The 20,473-nt window shown below is 40.6% G+C and overlaps 3 protein-coding genes across 3 annotated transcripts in view; 1 reads left to right on the top strand and 2 right to left on the bottom strand.

Annotated features, from left to right (window-relative positions):
* LOC108251935 (probable GPI-anchored adhesin-like protein PGA55) overlaps positions 1–13,325 on the bottom strand; it is an 81,684-nt gene extending 68,359 nt beyond the window's left edge. Inside the window, exons 1-3 of the mRNA XM_026820891.1 lie at positions 13,014–13,325; positions 12,454–12,794; positions 10,648–11,326 (exon numbers count right to left, since the gene is read on the bottom strand). Coding sequence (XP_026676692.1) covers positions 10,648–11,326; positions 12,454–12,794; positions 13,014–13,227 — 1,234 coding nt within the window. The 5' untranslated portion in view covers positions 13,228–13,325. The remainder of the gene's footprint in view (positions 1–10,647; positions 11,327–12,453; positions 12,795–13,013) is intronic.
* A 101-nt stretch (positions 13,326–13,426) lies between these two features.
* Positions 13,427–15,618, bottom strand: LOC108251932. The gene is made up of 4 exons (XM_017442486.2): positions 15,512–15,618; positions 14,645–14,906; positions 13,684–14,239; positions 13,427–13,481 (listed from the first exon to the last, which is right to left on the bottom strand). The coding sequence occupies exons 2-4, from the start codon at positions 14,847–14,849 to the stop codon at positions 13,427–13,429; spliced, it is 816 nt and encodes a 271-aa protein (XP_017297975.2). The 5' UTR covers positions 14,850–14,906; positions 15,512–15,618.
* Positions 15,619–15,707: 89 nt separating this feature from the next.
* On the top strand, positions 15,708–18,596 carry LOC108251931. The gene is made up of 3 exons (XM_017442485.1): positions 15,708–15,719; positions 16,343–16,424; positions 18,319–18,596. The coding sequence occupies exons 1-3, from the start codon at positions 15,708–15,710 to the stop codon at positions 18,594–18,596; spliced, it is 372 nt and encodes a 123-aa protein (XP_017297974.1).
* Positions 18,597–20,473: the final 1,877 nt, after the last annotated feature.

Below are 20,473 nucleotides of genomic sequence, written 5' to 3'. Positions count from 1 at the left end.
CCTATAGTGTGTCCAGATCAATGTGATAGCAAAAAAAAAAAATGGGCATTGTTGCCAAACATGTCACATGTGCAATGGTAGAGAATCTTTAAAAGGGGAAGGTATATTGCACAGTGCTTCCTCCGACAGTGAAACAAAGTCAGGTAAGGCGATATCCACCTTACCTGTTCTGGAATCCAACCTCTGAACTTAGAGCTACCTCTGCATTTTAAAAGAGAGAGTTTATCAAAAATAGACCTTTACCTGAATTGCAACAATGTAAGGATTTCCTGCAATCTGATTGGTTCCTTCATTTCGGGTTGATGACTCACTGCTGTCACATTGATCTGGATGAACTATACACCTATACTATTCTAGTCATTGTTATTGAAAATAATATCAAGCTATAAACATGGTCGAGGCAACAGGTAGATAGAGAGTAGGCAGTTGTTGTGGCTCGGATCATTGAACCTATGGTCTCCCGAGTACAATGATTATTGACTACCATGACCAACCCAGACAATCACCAGCAGTACAAGATACATGGGTGGCTGTGGCTGATGTAGATGTAGGCATAGAATATTTGTACCTTCTACGTTGTCCCAGAGATACAAAATAGATGGATGGGTGGCTATTCGTAGCGTTTTCGTATGTTGTCCTAGGATAGATGCTAGTTCTTCAGTCATGGTCGAATAGGAATAGAATACCTACACCTTGTTTATCCTGCTGGGATAGGACTGAAAAGTCCATTTACCCCTGCAGTCTAACCAAGGTCTTATATAATTATTTTGACATACGTAACCATGAAACAACTGCTACATTAGACGCATGTGGTCTGTGTTGTAGCATGTCCGTCCCGTAGTATGTCCCTCATCAGATGGGCACCTTTCTACGTGTTTATGTTATTTTGCTATTTTTGACTCTTTTTCTTTTGCTTTGCTCTGTTTCTAGGTGTCATGTAGTCTAGAAAATCGCCACAGTACTGCAGTAGCCGTCCTGTATCACCTGTAATCCAGACCTACAACAGATCGTATACACTATATATATAGCGACCACCTGTATCGTCACCCAGTAGATAATAGCTACTCGTATATTACTGTAATACAATATATCGTAGCGACTATGTACCTAGGATTATCGTTATCTCTTCCTACCTTCCTATTCTCCTTCCTTTTTCCTCTTTACCTATGTGTCTATAATTCTCAAATTTTATTAGTAGATAATAGATACATCTAAGTAGTTATGTTATTTACCTACTTCTACTTGATTAGATACCTAGGTACCCAACCTAAGTAGGTTTAGATTCTGTATGTAGGTAATTTCTTCCTCAATCTTGATTGATAACAAAATATTTATAATATAGCTCTTGTATTGCTAGTTCTTCAGTCATGGTCGAATAGGAATAGAATACCTACACCTTGTTTATCCTGCTGGGATAGGACTGAAAAGTCCATTTACCCCCGCAGTCTAACCAAGGTCTTATATAATTAAGGTTTAGATTCTGTATGTAGGTAATTTCTTCCTCAATCTTGATTGATAACAAAATATTTATAATATAGCTCTTGTATTTTTTTTTTTGTTATTTCCGATTTAGTTACATTTTGTATCGAGTTTTTCTTTTCAAGTTGAGTTCAATTCCGTAGATAGATAACTAGCATCACTAGAAAGAAACACCTACCTAGTTACCTGGTAGATCCAGTAGTTATTTGAGTAGCTGTTGGAAAATAGCCAAATTATGTAAACTGTCTCAGCTATTTCTAGAAATAAATAAAGAAAAAAAATCAATAGGTAAGATGGGAAGAATTCAGAAAAGTTCAAGGAATGAGAATAAGTTGAAATTTTTCAGAGCTAGGCCCCTGGCCCCGATATCGTTTGAAATAAAACGCCTTGAAATTGACTCAACATACTAAACCCAACACATTTAAAGGTAACTTGCACATTGCATAATTAAAAATTGAAGGCGTATTATCGTTATCGTGTTTTCATTTTTCTCTTATCAAGTTTCTGCGCATGCGTCGTGCGGGGATTTTAGCATTTTGTTTACATCTTCATTTTGTATTTTTTTTTGCCAGTTTTTGTATTTCGTCGGTCAGTAAGAGATCGTTCAATTCGAAATTTGTGTTTTAATTTTAGTTTTATTGACGTTTTAAACTAAAAAGTAGAAACAAAAAGCTTTGACATATGGGGAACACATATTACAATCAGAGTAAATGAACACCCTGATTAATTAGATTTTTTCCCCCGGAACACAAAAAGAAAGCGACCCTATTTAGTTTGAAGGGTAGCGCGTCTGCTTGTAAACACTAGGTCGCGGGTTCCAGTCCCGCCCGAGGCGGATTCTATTCTAAACAGTTAAGGTTTGTTCTCGGAACGCTTAGTTTTCTCCTATTCTGTCTTCTTTTTATCTTCGCTTTCGGGCGATAAGACCTTAGCGGTTAACTTCTTTAAATTAAGTAAACTTAAAAGTTCATTAACTCCTTTACCTAAATTGACATAAAATGTGTCGTTCTTTTTCTTGTAAATTGTGTAAATTTTTACCTATATAAGAAAAATAAAACTACAACTCAAGTTGTGAACCTGTTAATAATAAAAAATTTTTCTCTTATCAAGTTTCTGCGCATGCGTCGTGCGGGGATTTTTGCATTTTGTTTACATCTTCATTTTGTATTTTTTTTTTGCCAGTTTTTGTATTTCGTCGGTCAGAAAGAGATCGTTCCATTCGAAATTTGTGTTTTAATTTTAGTTTTATTGACGTTTTAAACTAAAAAGTAGAAACAAAAAGTATTTTTTAAGCATATATTTTTCTACTATAAATTCTTCTTTTGGTGCTCTTTTTTACGGCGGATTCTGTGAGTGTAAAGTCTAGGTACCTGTACTGAGCTAAGCAGTTGTATCCAGTTTGTACCTCCTATCCAGGGGAATACCTACTTATTACCTCAAATTAGATTCTCTGAACACTTCAAACTAATTTGTGTGACTCATAGAAATTAACTCGTGAAAACCCCCTTCATGCACTTCTCTTGAAAAACATTTCATGGTTTCTGATGCTTTGGATGTTTTAGAAATTTGGTAAGTTTGGCTGGTTTGTTATCTGAAAGCTCTGCAAAAATTGCATGGGGACATACTTACCATCAGGGTACCTCCTATAATACTTACCATCAGAGCAAACTTGTCTCCGGAAAATCAACAGAATTTTATGCTCAGCCTCAGGGGCACATTCTACAAACAACTATGCACCTCCCACTGCTCACTTTCTATTCAAAAATGTTTCACTGTTTATCCAGGGGAATACCTACTTATTACCTCAAATTAGATTCTCTGAACACTTCAAACTAATTTGTGTGACTCATAGAAATTAACTCGTGGAAACCCCCTTCATGCACTTCTCTTGAAAAACATTTCATGATTTCTGATGCTTTGGATGTTTTAGAAATTTGGTAAGTTTGGCCTGCTTATTACCCTGAAAGCTCAAAAAACGTTTCATGGTTTCTGATGCTTTGGATGTTTTAGAAATTTGGTAAGTTTGGCTTGTTTGTTATCTGAAAGCTCTGCAAAAATTGCATGTGGACATACTTATCATCAGGGTACCTTCTATAATACCTACCATCAGAGCAAATTTGTCTCCGGAAAATCAACAGAATTTCATGCTCAGCCTCAGGGGCACATTCTACAAACAACTATGCACTTCCCACTGCTCACTTTCTATTCAAAAATGTTTCACTGTCTTTGTGTCGTGCTATAATTTCCATGTTCATTGTCCTGACAGTATTAACCATATTGTCGGCAATTTAAGATGTTTTTAATTGCTCTGTCGGCAAAAACTGTGTTCCCATTTCGTTGAAGTAGGTATAATGTGTAGAAATGTAGATTGTTTCAATTGTTTGTCTGGGTGCTATAAATACTTGCAGTTTTTTTCAAGGGCGGAATCAATAGCTTTGATAAATCACTCAAGAGAGTATCTGTTTGACTGAGAAATTGACTGAGACATCTTCAATGTCTCAGTCAAATCCTCAATCAAGTAAATCCTCAATCAAGTAAATCCTCAATCAAGTGCAGATTTGAGTGTGTTCTCTTCTCAATTCTATACCGTTTGTGTTGTCCTTTTACTAAACGATAATTGCCTTTTATACTCTGAAACAAATTGCCTTATAACTTATAACTTAATTCAAGTCATGAATCCTTTGTGGTAAAGCAGAGAGCTTTTTCACTAGTTTTGTGGGTACCACAGCATTACTGAGTGTCTCCTTTACTATTAATTCTCATTCATCATTCTTTGTTTTATTTTTCCAGCACCTGACACTACAAACGTTCCGACCCCGTTATCTTCAGTGAATGAAGATCCTCAGCCCTGTACTATCAATGACCTTGACCCTGGTCTTATCACTTCTGATAGTGACGAGTGGTAAGTACCTTTTGGGCTGTTTGCCCCTACACTGAAGCCTCGGAGTGGGCTTTATGTGTATGCCTCAGTAGAGGTAGATTTGTAGAAGCTCAATCAAATATACGAGACCTTGTTTAGACTGCTGGGGTAAAGGGACTTTTCAGTCCTATTCGGGCAGGATAAACAAGGTATATTCTATTCTATTCTATTCTACTTCTAAGCCTCGTTGTGGACTTTATGTGTAGGTACGCCCCAGGAGACGTTTTGGACTCGTATTCCAAAGGCCCTGGGTTCAAGTTCCAATAGGGACAAGATCTAACACGGTATACTCGTAGCACCAGATCACAGGGCCGTATTTAGGCAGGAGACCGAATTGTTTGGACTTTCAGTCCCCATACTCTGAATTTCCTACAAATTCCAATACATAAGCCGTGCAAGCCTAGTGATACCCACTCGGACAGAGGTCGCTTGGTAATGCCGCCACTGGTCGCTACTCGATTAAAGTAGCTACTCAATTGTCTCACTGAGGCTCCCTGATACATCATAGACACATTTGTTATCAATGGTGATACGCACCTCTATTGGTGATAAAAACATGTGTGATCAATGATTTGTGAAATGTAAACAAAGCCTGGTGGTGATGTCAGAAATGTAACCAAGGATTGTAAACAACGAATGAAGTCATAGGTTACACGGTTCAAATTATGCACTGTTGTTTTTCCCATGCTGATAATAGATATGATTCTCGATTCTGAATTTTGTTGTTTGAAATATGCACAAAAACAATTTTGAATCTCTTGTTATTATACTGCTTCTGGGATGGATCTGAAAAATTCTCTTATGAGTAGAATAGAATATAGGTAGGCACCTTGTTTATACTGCCAGCATAGGACTTATGAGTCCCTTTACTCTTAAGGTCTTGTAGCCAGCCTAGTTAGCTTGTTTGGTAGCGCGTCTGCCTTGTAAGCGCTAGGCCGCGGGTTCGATTCCCGCCCGGGGCGGATTTTATCCTGAACGGATAATGTTCGTTCTCGAAACGGCTGGCTTTCTCCTATACTGTCTTCCTTCTCTCTTCGATTTACACTGAGAAAAATAATGGTGATAGGGTGCCAGTTCGTTCTCGAAACGGCTGGCTTTCTCCTATACTGTCTTCCTTCTCTCTTCGATTTACACTGAGAAAAATAATGGTGATAACTTGTTTGGTAGCGCGTCTGCCTTGTAAGCGCTAGGCCGCGGGTTCGATTCCCGCCCGGGGCGGATTTTATCCTGAACGGATAATGTTTGTTCTCGAAACGGCTGGCTTTCTCCTATACTGTCTTCCTTCTCTCTTCGATTTACACTGAGAAAAATAATGGTGATAGGGTGCCACAGGTTTAGGGTGGAAGAGCTCTATTATTGGGTTACTTTCCCTGATTTAGGCTGTTGGAATGCTATACGAGTATTATAGTGTCGAACTTCCCGATATAGAGTTCAATATTAGAGTGCCGGAACCCAGTCACTGGAATGCTATACGAGTATTATAGTGTCGAACTTCCCGATATAGAGTTCAATATTAGAGTGCCGGAACCCAGTCACCCGATTGGGCTGGCAGCACCTTTCTCAGTGTATGTATTCTTATTTCAGGTATGACAGTGCGGAGTGTGTGTGCTGTATGATGACATTGGTGATGGATGATGAGGAATGCCGCCGACTTCGCATCGAGAAGATCAAGGAGGAGAGGCGGAAACAATTGGCGGCCCAGGTGGCCAGTAAAAGAGCTCTATTATTGGGTTACTTTCCCTGATTTAGGCTGTTGGAATGCTATACGAGTATTATAGTGTCGAACTTCCCGATATAGAGTTTAATATTAGAGTGCCGGAACCCAGTCATTTATCAAAAATAGACCTTTACCTGAATTGCAACAATGTAAGGATTTCCTGCAATCTGATTGGTTCCTTCATTTCGGCTTGATGACTCACTGCTGTCACATTGATCTGGATGAACTATACACCTATACTATTCTAGTCATTGTTATTGAAAATAATATCAAGCTATGAACATGGTCGAGGCAACAGGTAGATAGAGAGTAGGCAGTTGTTGTGGCTCGGATCATTGAACCTATGGTCTCCCGAGTACAATGATTATTGACTACCATGACCAACCCAGACACTCACCAGCAGTACAAGATACATGGGTGGCTGATGTAGGCATAGAATGTTCCGTTCCTGGAACCAATACATAGCCAATAGGAACGGCATTCAGCCTTGATACTCTTAATAGTGCGTTCAGAAAAAACAAATACAAATACTTAAGTTATACATCACACTATCTCCATTTATAGGTACCTAGATATTATGTATTGGAAGATGTATTCTCTTTGTATTGCATTTTCTCAACGGTGCATTATTAATTTCCTATGCATTTTTTGAGAGGTCTGAATTGAGTGCAACTTGTTTATCCTACTCAGTTAGGACTGAAAAGTCCCTTCACCCCGACATCGGCAGTGTAAACAAGGTATCTACCACCTACCTACCCTATCTATCATAATTATTTTTACCTGGGTAGTTCTTTTTTTTTTTTTTTTTTTTTTCTTTCTGGAATATATAGATACACATGGTAGATATTTAATACATAGGTACCTATTTAAGTAAGTATAGTACAAGGTACATAATAAGAATATTGTAAACAATTCATGGAAATTCTTTGGTGACATCTCCCTGTCGACAAAACAGTCTTAGGGCAGAGGAGTCTTTGGACTGTCTACCTGTCTCCCCTAATGACCAGTTACCCGTTAGGTGGCGCTACCAAGGATCTATAAATAGACCAAAGACCAGCCTCTATAGTTCATCCAGATCAATGTGACAGCAATGAGTCATCAACCCAAAATGAAGGAACCAATCAGAATGCAGAGGAAATCCCTTACATTGTTGCAATTGAGGTAAAGGTCTATTTTTGATAAACTCTCTCTTTTAAAATGCAGAGGTAGCTCTAAGTCAGAGGTTGGATTCCAGAACAGGTGAGGAACAGGTATCGCCTTACCTGACTTTGTTTCACTGTCGGAGGAAGCACTGTGCAATATAGCTTCCCCTTTTAAAGATTCTCTACCACTACCAATGCACATGTGACATGTTTGGCACCAATGCCTATTTTTTGCTGTCACATTGATCTGGACACACTATAGTTCCCTAGTACTACGAAGGTAATTGTACCTGTTGTCAACTAAAAGAAAACCAGAAAGTAAAATCTTCCTACCTACTCAGATTGTTGATGGCTCGGAACCCAATAGAAAATCTGCGAGTTGTTCTGCACATCGCCAAGGCAGTTTGAAAAATTACATTACTTTCCTTCCTATAGGATAAGGAAAGTAAAAAAGAGATTTTTTTCTTTTAAATAGGTTTTATAGAGAGAACTACATATAACTGCTAAGATCTTATCGTCCTGAAATCGAAGAAAGAAGGAAGACAGGATAGGAGAAAGTTAGCCGTTCCGAGAACGAACATTATCCGTTCAGGATAAAATCCGCCCCGGACGGGAATCGAACCCGCGGCCAAGCGCTTACAAGGCAGACGCGCTACCAACCAAGCTAACTAGGCTGGAAATTACAATTTAAATTCCACATTTGTGGTCCTTTTGGCATTCAATTAACTTTCTTTTGGTTAGTTCTTCAAATACTGGTAAACATTTCTGGCGTTTCATTTGCGACGACACCGAAGCGAATACAATAGTCCGTCCCTTATACCTTTTTATTACTATTGTAATAATAAAGGAAGGACGGACTAAAAACTATTCTTTCCTAGTTTCTGGTAGTAGCTTAGCAGTATCCTACTTGATGGAAGGAAATAAATGGCCCTCCGTTTTTGCATTTCGGAGTCTGCTAATCCAGCCCGGGACGGATTTTATCCTGATGGGCTAATGTTCGATCGACACCGAAGCGAATACAATAGTCCGTCCACTATACCTTTTATTATTAGTAATAATAAAGGGAGGACGGACTAAAAACAAGCTTTTCTTAGACACCGAAGCGAATACAATAGTCCGTCCACTATACCTTTTATTATTAGTAATAATAAAGGGAGGACGGACTAAAAACGTAATTCTTTCATTAATGGGCTCATCATATGGAAAGTGCTGTACACATGCTCTAATGTTCTATAGACCGTATGGGATGCTCTTTGCCTCCGTGAACTATACCTACGTGTTAAAAGCTCATAGAGCATAGAGTTCCAAGATTAACTTTCATAAGAGAGTCTTGATATGAATTTCACTCGAATTTCTTACCGCTACGTCTTTTATCGCGCTAACTTATCAGAAGCTAACTTACAGGGTGGGGTAGAGAGATTGTTTTGATAGGAATTTGACGTCACTGTATCACTTTTTTTTAGAGGTTTGATAGAGGGAACTTTAACTGCTATGGTCTTGTCCTGAAAGCGAAGAGGGAAGGAAGACAGAATGGGAGAAAGCCAGTCGTCACGTCTTCTATCGCGCTAACTTATCAGAAGCTAACTTACAGGGTGGGGTAGAGAGATTGTTTGATAGGAATTTGACGTCACTGTATCAATTTTTTACGTCTTCTATCGCGCTAACTTATCAGAAGCTAACTTACAGGGTGGGGTAGAGAGATTGTTTGATAGGAATTTGACGTCACTGTATCACTTTTTTTTTGAGGTTTGATAGGGGGAACTTTAACTGCTATGGTCTTGTCCTGAAAGCGAAGAGGGAAGGAAGACAGGATAGGAGACAGCCAGCCGTTCCGAGAACGAACCGTATCGGTTTAGAATAAAATCCGCCGCGACCTAGCGCTTATGAGGCAAACGCGCTACTCTTCAAGTTAACTAAAGTTCATCCAGATCAATGTGACAGCAGTGAGTCATCAACCCAAAATGAAGGAACCAATCAGATTGCAGGAAATCCTTACATTGTTGCAATGCAAGCTCATCTAGAAGTGGGTTAGAATTAGTATGAGTGAGTGAGTCAGTCAGTCAGTCAGTTACACAAGGGGCTGTATATATTTAGGATTTTGACATATGCTGGGGAACACATATTACAATCAGAGTAAATGAACACCCTGATTAATTAGATTTTTTCCCCCGGAACACAAAAAGAAAGCTACCCTGTTTAGCTTGGAGGGTAGCGCGTCTGCTTGTAAACACTAGGTAGCGGGTTCCAGTCCCGCCCGGGGCGTATTCTATCCTAAACAGTTAAGGTTTGTTCTCGGAACGGTTAGTTTCCTCCTATCCTGTCTTCTTTTTATCTTCGCTTTCGGGCGATAAGACGAGGAAGCACTGTGCAATATACCTTCCCCTTTTAAAGATTCTCTACCATTGCACATGTGGCATGTTTGGGCAACAATGCCTATTTGTTTGCTGTCACATTGATCTGGACACACTATAGGCTGGCCTTCTAAGGTTTTTAGTGACGGTGGTTTTACCCTCCATTCGGCTATTCCGGCCATGGCCTCACTCAGGACTCAGGTTAGGTGATGAGCTGATGAGGTTAATATGAGGACGTAGCTTGTTGCCGAGGCATGTTTGGCAACAATGCCTATTTTTTTTGCTGTCACATTGATCTGGACACACTATAGGCTGGCCTTCTAAGGTTTTTAGTGACGGGGGTTTTACCCTCCATTCGGCGACACGCTATTCCGGCCTCGGCCTCACTCAGGACTCAGGTTAGGTGATGAGCTGATGAGGTTAATATGAGGAGGTAGCTTGTTGCCAAATGGTGGCTAGAACCACCGTAAAACACTGCAATGTCTCAGGAAATATGAAGATGCTAGCCATATTTGCTCGTACGTCAGCTCCGATGGCGTAGTGGTCACTGCACTCGCCTCGCACGCGGGAGACCCGGGTTCAAAGGTAGTGCTAAAAGAAGTTTCAATTTCGCTCGGACCCAGTTTATATCCCCCGGGTGTCATAAAATCTAATGACGCCCTGTTACACGCATAGTTTATGGGAGAAAGTGCCATAAACATAAACATCCATAGGTACTGAATACCGATGAAATCTATATGGGGGATCAGTGATATGGCTGATATCACTGATATACATGGAATATATGGCTGATATATCTATGGCTGATATCATTAATATATGGATTGTATGGCAATAGGTTGATGAGTTGACTGTTAAGTACCTTGCAAATTGGCACTTAATATGCATATGATGGTGTAGGATATCACTCGTACTTATAGGATATGGGATATCTACTTGTGCTATACGCTATAGAAGAAGAAATTATCTTGTATCTAGATGCATGGGTGGCATTTGAAAACACCACACCTTCTTCACCTAATTGAGCGTGAAAATCACCTCCTGTTGGGGAAAGAGGACTTGCAGCATTTGTCGAACTCATTTGCGACTCCAGTTTAGCCTGGAGGTCATGTCGCGCTGTGGGTGACATTGGAGATTTAGGGCTTGCTGCATTGGGAACATTTGAAGACACCACACCTTCTTCAACTAATTGACCTTGAACATCACCTCCTGTTGGGGAAAGAGGACTTGAAGAATTTTTTGGACTGTTCATTTGTGACTCCAGTTTAGCCTGCAGGTTGTGCAAGGCTGTGGGTGACATTGGACTCATGGAGCTCGTCATCAGGTAGGGAGGGGTGACTTGACTCAGGTCGAAAGACACGGGTCGGGATGGTCGAGGGCCACCATCTCTGGTGAACTCTTTGGGGTAATTCGATAGTGGGTCATTGGAATCATTCGTTGAGGTATCATTAGGACAGCTTGATAGGTTTTCACCAATTGGGATGGTGAAGTCTTTCCCAGCGTTAGTTGCAAGCACATCAGTAGAAACGACATTGTCTTTGGAAGCGGCATTTTCTTGGTTACCATCTCCTTTCGTTGTATTGGTTGGTCTCTTGATTTGGTCATCACTGGAATAACATGCTGGAAATTTATTTGAGCGATTTGCCAGAGAATCGCTACTATGTACCGTGCTGGTGCTGTCTTTGGTTGAGATAGTTCCTTGGGGGCTGTCACTTCTTGATTGCTGAAGTGGATTCCATCATTTTTGAAGGGATTTCACTAGTTTTTGAAGTGGATTCCATCATTTTTGAAGGGATTTCACTAGTGTTTGAATTTGATTCCATCGTTTTTGAAGTGGATTCCATCATTTTTGAAGGGATTTCACTAGTGTTTGAATTTGATTCCATCGTTTTTGAAGGGATTTCATTATTTTTTGAAGTGTTGAACATCACCTCCTGTTGGGGAAAGAGGACTTGAAGAATTTTTTGGACTGTTCATTTGTGACTCCAGTTTAGCCTGCAGGTTGTGCAAGGCTGTGGGTGACATTGGACTCATGGAGCTCGTCATCAGGTAGGGAGGGGTGACTTGACTCAGGTCGAAAGACACGGGTTGAACATCACCACCTGTTGGGGAAAGAGGACTTGAAGAATTTTTTGGACTGTTCATTTGTGACTCCAGTTTAGCCTGCAGGTTGTGCAGGGCTGTGGGTGACATTGGACTCATGGAGCTCGTCATCAGGTAGGGAGGGGTGACCTGACTCAGGTCGAAAGACACGGGGCGGGATGGTCGAGGGCCACCATCTCTGGTGAACTCTTTGGGGTAATTCGATAGTGGGTCATTGGAATCATTCGTTGAGGTATCATTAGGACAGCTTGATAGGTTTTCACCAATTGGGATGGTGAAGTCTTTCCCAGCGTTAGTTGCAAGCACATCACTAGAAACGACATTGTCTTTGGTAGCGGCATTTTCTTGGTTACCATCTCCTTTCGTTGCATTGGTTGGTCTCTTGATTTGGTCATCACTGGAATAACATGCTGGAAATTCATTTGAGCGATTTGCCAGAGAATCGCTATTCTGTACGGTGCTGGTGCTGTCTTTGGTTGAGATAGTTCCTTGGGGGCTGTCACTTCCAGAGAAGGGGGAGGTGTTAAAAGTGGGGGTAGAGAAAATGTAGAGAGAGGGAGGGGGGAAGAGGGAGAGAAAGAAAGAGATAATAATGGGGATAAGAAATTAGAGAGGGAGACATTGGGGACTAAGAATAGAGAGAAAGGAAAAAAGATCAAAATTGGTCAGGGACTCTATCCTAGTGCCTCACATCAAAAGTTTCTGAGTATAACTAGCGAAGTTAAAAAAAATGTCACTTCCAAGGACGTTATCTTTGGAAAAGCTACGCATTTGGTCATTTGAAGGACTATTCGTTTTGAAAGGGGTAAAGAAGGTGTCTTTGGGGCTTCTAGGCGAAGACTGAGATTCGAAAGCCCCCTTTCCACCGAAAGTTTTGAGCGCATGTCTAAAGGAGGACATTTCAGGAGGGCTGGTCAGTGGTGAAGTTTGAGGCTCTAGGCGAGCTGAGCTAGTGATGGCAGTGAAATGGTTTGCACCAGTGAGAGGGTTGTCTGCACCAGTGTTAGGATCGTTTGCACCTTTATGCGGGTCATTTGCACCATAAGGGTTATTTGCACCTTTCTGAGAATGATTTGCACCAGTTTTCAGGTCATTTGCACCAGCGTTCGGTTCATACACAGTTGTCTTTGACTCTTTTCGATTGTAACTACCGAAGGCACCTGTTTCTGATAGTTCAGTTTGATCAGAACTGTCTGATCGAGAATAGCTTCTACTGGACGAATTCATTAAATCGCCATTCGTTGATCTAGTCACCGTTTTCTTGTCTGGCGTATACCCTTTCTGAGAATGATTTGCACCAGTTTTCAGGTCATTTGCACCAGCGTTCGGTTCATACACAGTTGTCTTTGACTCTTTTCGATTGTTACTACCGAAGGCACCTGTTTCTGATAGTTCAGTTTGATCAGAACTGTCTGATCGAGAATAGCTTCTACTGGACAAATTCATTGAATCGCCATTCGTTGATCTATTCACCGTTTTCTTGTCTGGCGTATATCCAGCTTGTGTATTTGTCATCGAATGCGTCTTGTTTAAGCTATCAAATTGATTACGTTGAGAGTACGTTCGGTTTGCATGGAAACTTAAACTGTTAGGTTTCTCCGGCTTGGAGACGGATGTCTTCCTTCTCTCTTCGATTTCGGGACGATAAGACCTTAACAGTTACAGTTCCCTCTATCAAACTTCAAAAAAATCTTACCTGGTGACACAAAAAATCTTACCTGGTCAATTCTCCAGCCGTGCTAGGCTGAGTGGCATACCGCTCCCTACAGGACTGAGTCCGTCTCAATGCCAGTCCCAAAGTGAACTGATGAGTCCCAGTCAGTCCCGAGGACTGCTCCAGAGATCTGATGCGGTCCAACACAGACAGTGGACGGTCTTCGCCATCTGACTCTTTCGTGGGGTTTTCGATCACTTTAGGAGGGATCTCACTGATTGCTGATGTGGTTTCCATCACCATACCGCTCCCTACAGGACTGAGTCCGTCTCAATGCCAGTCCCAAAGTGAACTGATGAGTCCCAGTCAGTCCCGAGGACTGCTCCAGTGATCTGATGCGGTCCAACACAGACAGTGGACGGTCTTCGCCATCTGACTCTTTTGTGGGGTTTTCGATCACTTTAGGAGGGATCTCACTGTTTTCTGATGTGGTTTCCATCACTTTTGAAGGGATTTCACTAGTTTCTGAAGTGGATTCCATCGTTTTTGAAGGGATTTCACTAGTGTTTGAATTTGATTCCATCATTTTTGAAGGGATTTCATTATTTTTTGAAGTGCATTTCACCATTTCTGAAGTTTTTTCTATAATGTTTGAAGGGGTTTCCACCTTTTCTGAAGAAGTTGCTGTCTCTTCTACAGCTACTTCTCTAGCGTAACCTGCTGGTTCTCCTACAGCGGTTTCTTCTTCTCTGTTGCAAGTTGCTGTATCTTCCACAGTGGCTGTTGCGTAGATTTCAGCCTCGATGGAATCCAGAGACGCATCTGAAGATTTCAGACAGGATCTCATCTCATCTTCCGTATCTGTGCTTGTACCTGAAACGACAACGAAACCTCTATAATGAACAAGAAAGCACGTTCTATACAAGATTTTCCTCGTTCAAAATCTATTTTCAAGCCCAAAATTAGTCAGCGTAGTTAGGTTGGAGTTGAAGGGTAACGCATCTGCTCTGTGAACGCTAGATCACTCGTTCGATTCCCACCTGGGGCTGATTTTATCCTAAATAAATAAGGTTCATTCTCGGCACGGCCGGCTTTTTAATATCCTGCACTCGCTTTTGGGACGACAATACCTTCGAAGGCCCAAATCTTCATGCACATATGTCGATATGAGCTTGAGGACACGATAACCTTAAATAAATTCTATTCTATGGCATCCCATCCTTTGTCAGCCGATTCTATTCAATTCAATTCTATCCCATTTTATTCTATTCAACTTACCTCGTTTCAGAATAGGTTTAATACAATTATGCGCCGGCGAACCCCAATTCAAATCCAGGTTTCTTTCTTCCAAAGATTTCCGCTTCAGAATGGAAGGCAGCACGTCTCCATTAGACATATGGGAGGGACTATGGTCAGGATCGTGCGAAGCAAGCTCCTCAATACTGGGTTTCTTCAGGATAGGTGCGGGTGATGTTACATCCATACGGGAAAACGGGGAGTGGGTTTCGTCCCGTGATTTCTTCTTGAGTATGGGACGCACCTGAAATATTGAGAGGTGAAAATCAAATAATAATAATAATAATAGACTCTCGAGTGGAAGGCAACCACTAGGCGAGGTTAACGCCTTAGGCGTTCTCTACCACCTAACCCTTAGAGCTCTATTATTATGTGGTCAAATTCTCAAATGAATGAGGATAAAATTCCATACCTCGGCTGGGATCGAACCCACGCCCTCCTGATTACCAGGCGAGCGTCTTGACCACTACGCCACCGAGGCAGGTATTATCTTTAGTACCTATTGTTTTTATTCGTCCGGACCGCGAAGATTTTTTGCTTCTCATCTGGAGCCCAACGGGATTGCCGACCCCTGGTATAGAGTGATATATTAAAACGCGATTTTCAAAAGGAGTTCTACCCTCCATTCGGTGACTAGCTATGTACCTGCGTCCTCACATATTAACGTCACCCAGCCTGATAGAAGTCAGCAGTACGCGAGTGCTCAGATGGTCACCCATTCGGGTACCAACTACGCCCAATGTTGCCTGAACTTCAGTAATCCATGGAAAACTGGTGTATTAAGGCTATTGAAATGATTTTTTAGCAAATGAAAAATGATTTAACAAATAAACCTCTCATAATGATTACCTCAGAGCGATGATGTTCTCCCGTCGACGTCTGAAAGGACACTGAGCTCTGCTCATCCACGGAACTAACCGAGCTCCGCTTCAATATAGATCGTACATGTTCGGGTGAGTAGCGTATAGCACAAGTAGATATCCCATATCCTATAAGTACGAGTGATATCCTACACCATCATATGCATATTAAGTGCCAATTTGCAATGTATTTAACAGTCAACTCATCAACCTATTGCCATACAATCCATATATTATTGATATATAGAGTCAACATCTATCTTGGTCTGAAGATGATGTCCTGAGTGACATCGAAAGCTCACCAATTTAAAACATCCTAATCGTAATTGTCGTGATAAGAATAATTTATTTATTTTTATCTGATTTTAATTTTTAAATTATCATAAATCATAGTTATTATCATTACCATTAGAATTGAACAGAGAGAATCAAGTGGTTCAGTGAACTGTAGGACTTACTCTAAAAAAAAAGACCCTACGAGCCTCCAAAAGTTCGATCGAACTCAAAATCAAATGCCAAAATTTCCTCCGCGTGGTTCCTGTCAAATTTCACCGGAATCGATTATATTTCTTTGACCTTTTAAAGTTTAAACCAATCTATGTGTCAACAGATAAGGTTCGTTTTCGGAACGGCTGACTCTCTCCTACTCCGTCTCTTCGCTTTCAGGACGATAAGAGCTCCGTTGTTACAGTTCCCTCTATCAAACCTCGTCAAAATAATAACATTTAATGTCACATTTACATTACTTTAATAACTTTAATTACATTATTAATCCTACATTAATAATGTAATGTAATTACGGTCCGTTATTTGGTTTCAGGTGTCAGAAGGAGGTGGGTCAACGTCACGTCAAACTGAGTCAGAGATAACGAGCAGTACGTCAGTTCAGTCTACAGCAACAGGTAAGTCCAACTTCTATGACCTGTTCAGGTGTGTCTGCACATAGTCGACCGGCCGGCCATCGATGTCGACCGAACCGTCCACACTCCCTCAATAACATAGATGCACCTCGCCGATCGATGTCCCGCTCTAAAACCGGCTTAAATTATGGGACTGATGTGTTATCTAGAAACTTTCTCGCTTTGAGTTCATAGGTTCGTCGCGACAAATTTCAAGATCAGAGCTCATTTGGGGTGAGAGAAAGAGAAAAAAATGCCCCCAAAACCAGTTTTATTTTTTGTTTGTTTTGTTTTTTTTTTTTTTTTTTGCTTTATGGTTTTCTGGGACAAAATTTGCACCACCACTTTCGTGTTCCTGGTAAAAGTTCTTTAATGTGGATATATGTTATCAGGGTCGACCAGGTTTGGATAAGACTGACTGACTGACTGACGGACAGACTGACAGACAGACACCGAAGCGAATACAATAGTCCGTCCACTATACCTTTTATTATTAGTAATAATAAAGGGAGGACGGACTAAAAACATAATTCTTTCATTAATGGGCTCATCATATGGAAAGTGCTGTACACATGCTCTAATGTTCTATAGACCGTATGGGATGCTCTTTGCCTCCGTGAACTATACCTACGTGTTAAAAGCTCATAGAGCATAGAGTTCCAAGATTAACTTTCATAAGAGAGTCTTGATATGAATTTCACTCGAATTTCTTACCGCTACGTCTTTTATCGCGCTAACTTATCAGAAGCTAACTTACAGGGTGGGGTAGAGAGATTGTTTGATAGGAATTTGACGTCACTGTATCAATTTTTTTTATGTACCTTGTAAAATGTATGTACCAGTCAGCTCCCATGGCGTAGTGGTCACTGCACTTGCCTTGCACGCGGGAGACCCGGGTTCGATTCCCGGCGGGGTCAAGAAATTTGTATCATCCAAATGATTGATTCCGTGACTGGCTGTTGCGGGGCCCACTCAGCCTCGTGAGAAAAATGAGTAACTGTGACATATAAATGCGCATAGCGACCGGTGCCAGCATGGTAGGTAAACATTGGATTTTAGGATTATTGAGATATTGGAAAATCCTACAATGCTGCAGTAAGCACCAAATTTGTGACATGATAACACATAGAAACTGCATTTACATTACAAATGTATGTATCTCTCGTAAAAATTTAATGTTTACCAGGTACTACATAACTAAGTACAAGCTAAGCCGTACTGTACTGTGTTGTAAACATTATGATATTAAATAAAGAAGACCTTGTTTAGACTGCTGGGGTAAAGGGACTTTTTAGTCTCATTCGAGCAGGATAAACAAGCTATATTCTATTCTACCCTGTACGATGTTTGTTTAATTATTTATGATTACGTTTATAGCTGTTTTAGTTGGAAGAGCAGTAAAGTTGTGTATGCCCCCCCCCCCCCCCGGGGGATATCTAATCTATTTTCTCAGAACTTACTGTCACATGAAAGTTTTGTCTACTTGTATGAATATGTTGCCGTTAATGTTTGAAATCTGTCATTCTATATGCTACCATGAATGTTTTTTTTTTTCTATTTACAAAAAAGACCTTTTAGACCTTTTAGAAACGAACAATGAAATTTGACATGATCAAGAAGTAGAGGAAGAAGAAGAAGAAGAAAATGAACAAATCATGATATGATATAAGAAACTAAAATGTTCCTGAAAAGTATTTACATATACTTATAGGAACACGATGAGATATATGAAGAAACTAAATAAACCTTATTATTATTAGAACAATTTTTCCGGTCCTAGGTCAAAAATAGAAAGTGACAAGATTACAAATTACAACTTGTCTATGCTCACTTGGTCACCCTTTCAAACACACACCACGCTCAACGTTTCTTACCATGTTCTCTTTCTCCTCCGCAGGTCTTTCATCTCAACCGGTTCCGAACCATGATCGGAACCAACCAACATCTCGTCACCCATCCCATCCTAGCGATAACCACAGTCAGTCGAGCTTAACACAGTTGTCCACCCAACTGCCTCATCCCAAGGACAACTCCAGTCCCCATCCAAGCGTTGACCACAGTCAGTCGAGCTTAACCCAAATGTCCCAGTCTAGTCAATTCGATGTTCCTTCTCATGTACCTTTAAGTTGTGGTGCATACACAACTTTACTGCTCTTCCAACTAAAACAGCTATAAACGTAATCATAAATAATTAAACAAACATCGTACAGGGTAGAATAGAATATAGCTTGTTTATCCTGCTCGAATGAGACTAAAAAGTCCCTTTACCCCAGCAGTCTAAACAAGGTCTTCTTTATTTAATATCATAATGTTTACAACACAGTACAGTACGGCTTAGCTTGTACTTAGTTATGTAGTACCTGGTAAACATTAAATTTTTACGAGAGATACATACATTTGTAATGTAAATGCAGTTTCTATGTGTTATCATGTCACAAATTTGGTGCTTACTGCAGCATTGTAGGATTTCAATATCTCAATAATCCTAAAATCCAATGTTTACCTACCATGCTGGCACCGGTCGCTATGCGCATTTATATGTCACAGTTACTCATTTTTCTCACGAGGCTGAGTGGGCCCCGCAACAGCCAGTCACGGAATCAATCATTTGGATGATACAAATTTCTTGACCCCGCCGGGAATCGAACCCGGGTCTCCCGCGTGCAAGGCAAGTGCAGTGACCACTACGCCATGGGAGCTGACTGGTACATACATTTTACAAGGTACATAAGTCGTCTTGTTTTTCTTCTACCTAGCTTTTTCCGATTTAAATAGGGGTGGCGCTTCTTGTCAGTTTATTCCAGGTAGCCCTAGTGTATACCTCATGTCCTGATAATTTCTTCAATTATAACATAATTAAAGCACATAAACCGTATCTACATAATTCTAACATAACTACAAACATAAAACTATCACTCTGGTAATAAGTACAAACTACAAACAGAATGAGAGATAACCTTACAACTGATAAAACTTTGAACCTGCGTTATGGGCGTCCCGAGCAAAACATATGCTTTAAGGTGTGTCCAAAACTCAACACAGTCGACCGGACATCGATCGACGAGGTGCATCTATGTTATTGAGGCAGTGTGGACGGTTCAGTCGACATCGATGGACGGCCGGTCGACTATGTGCAGACACACCTGAACAGGTCATAGAAGTTGGACTTACCTGTTGCTGTAGACTGAACTGACGTACTGCTCGTTAACTCTGACTCAGTTTGACGTGACATTGACCCACCTCCTCCAACAGCGAAGCAACATTCAAGTGCATTTCATTTTCAATTTTAAGCTTCACTGAAAAACTTGATGCATTAATCTCTCGCGGGTACTTGTACTTTAAGATTTATACATAGGTACTTAGTCATTTTCAATTTTAAGCTTCACTGAAAAACTTGATGCATTAATCTCTCGCGGGTACTTATACTTTAAGATTTATACATAGGTACTTACCTAAATTATAAGTACATAATTACTTATGCAAGTATTTAGAACATGAGTGCCTTACTTTCAGTTTTATTTATGAGGACTGTGATTGATCATCGTATCTTCTCTCAGCTGAGAATGGGTCTTCATTTTCAATTTTAAGCTTCACTGAAAAACTTGATGCATTAATCTCTCGCGGGTACTTATACTTTAAGATTTATACATAGGTACTTAAATTATAAGTACATAATTACTTATGCAAGTATTTAGAACATGAGTGCCTTACTTTCAGTTTTATTTATGGGGACTATGATTGATCATCGGATCTTCTCTAGCTCAGAATGGGTCTTGGGATTTTATCCGGAACGGATAAGGTTCGTTCTCGGAACGGCTGGCTTTCTTCTATCCTGTCTTCCTTCTCTCTTCGTCTTCGGGACGATAAGACCTTAGCATTTACAGTTCCCTCTGTCAAACCATAACCATTTACTGATGAAATTTGTGGTGAAACCAACGAAACGGAGCACTGAAACTAAGCAACGTTGCTCGTGGGCGGGTTCAAAGGGCTGCCAAAAAAAGAACCAAAGACGTTTTCTTAACCTTTTCAACACAAAATTCGTCCTTTTAATA

The sequence above is a fragment of the Diaphorina citri genome, unplaced genomic scaffold, assembly GCF_000475195.1.
Source record: "Diaphorina citri unplaced genomic scaffold, Diaci psyllid genome assembly version 1.1 scaffold182, whole genome shotgun sequence".
NCBI lineage: Eukaryota > Metazoa > Arthropoda > Insecta > Hemiptera > Psyllidae > Diaphorina > Diaphorina citri.
The sequence above is the reverse complement of the archived record's forward strand: the minus strand, read 5'-3'. Positions and strand labels throughout refer to the sequence as shown.

Coding starts and splice junctions, on each gene's coding strand:
- LOC108251932 (XM_017442486.2), bottom strand. CDS start 14,849: ATGGATGTAACATCACCCGCACCTATCCTGAAGAAACCCAGTATTGAG. Junction 14,240..14,644: donor TAAACCTATTCTGAAACGAG/GTAAGTTGAATA, acceptor TTGTCGTTTCAG/GTACAAGCACAGATACGGAA. Junction 13,482..13,683: donor GCATTGAGACGGACTCAGTC/CTGTAGGGAGCG, acceptor ACGGACTCAGTC/CTGTAGGGAGCGGTATGCCA.
- LOC108251931 (XM_017442485.1), top strand. Junction 16,425..18,318: donor AGTTCAGTCTACAGCAACAG/GTAAGTCCAACT, acceptor TCTCCTCCGCAG/GTCTTTCATCTCAACCGGTT.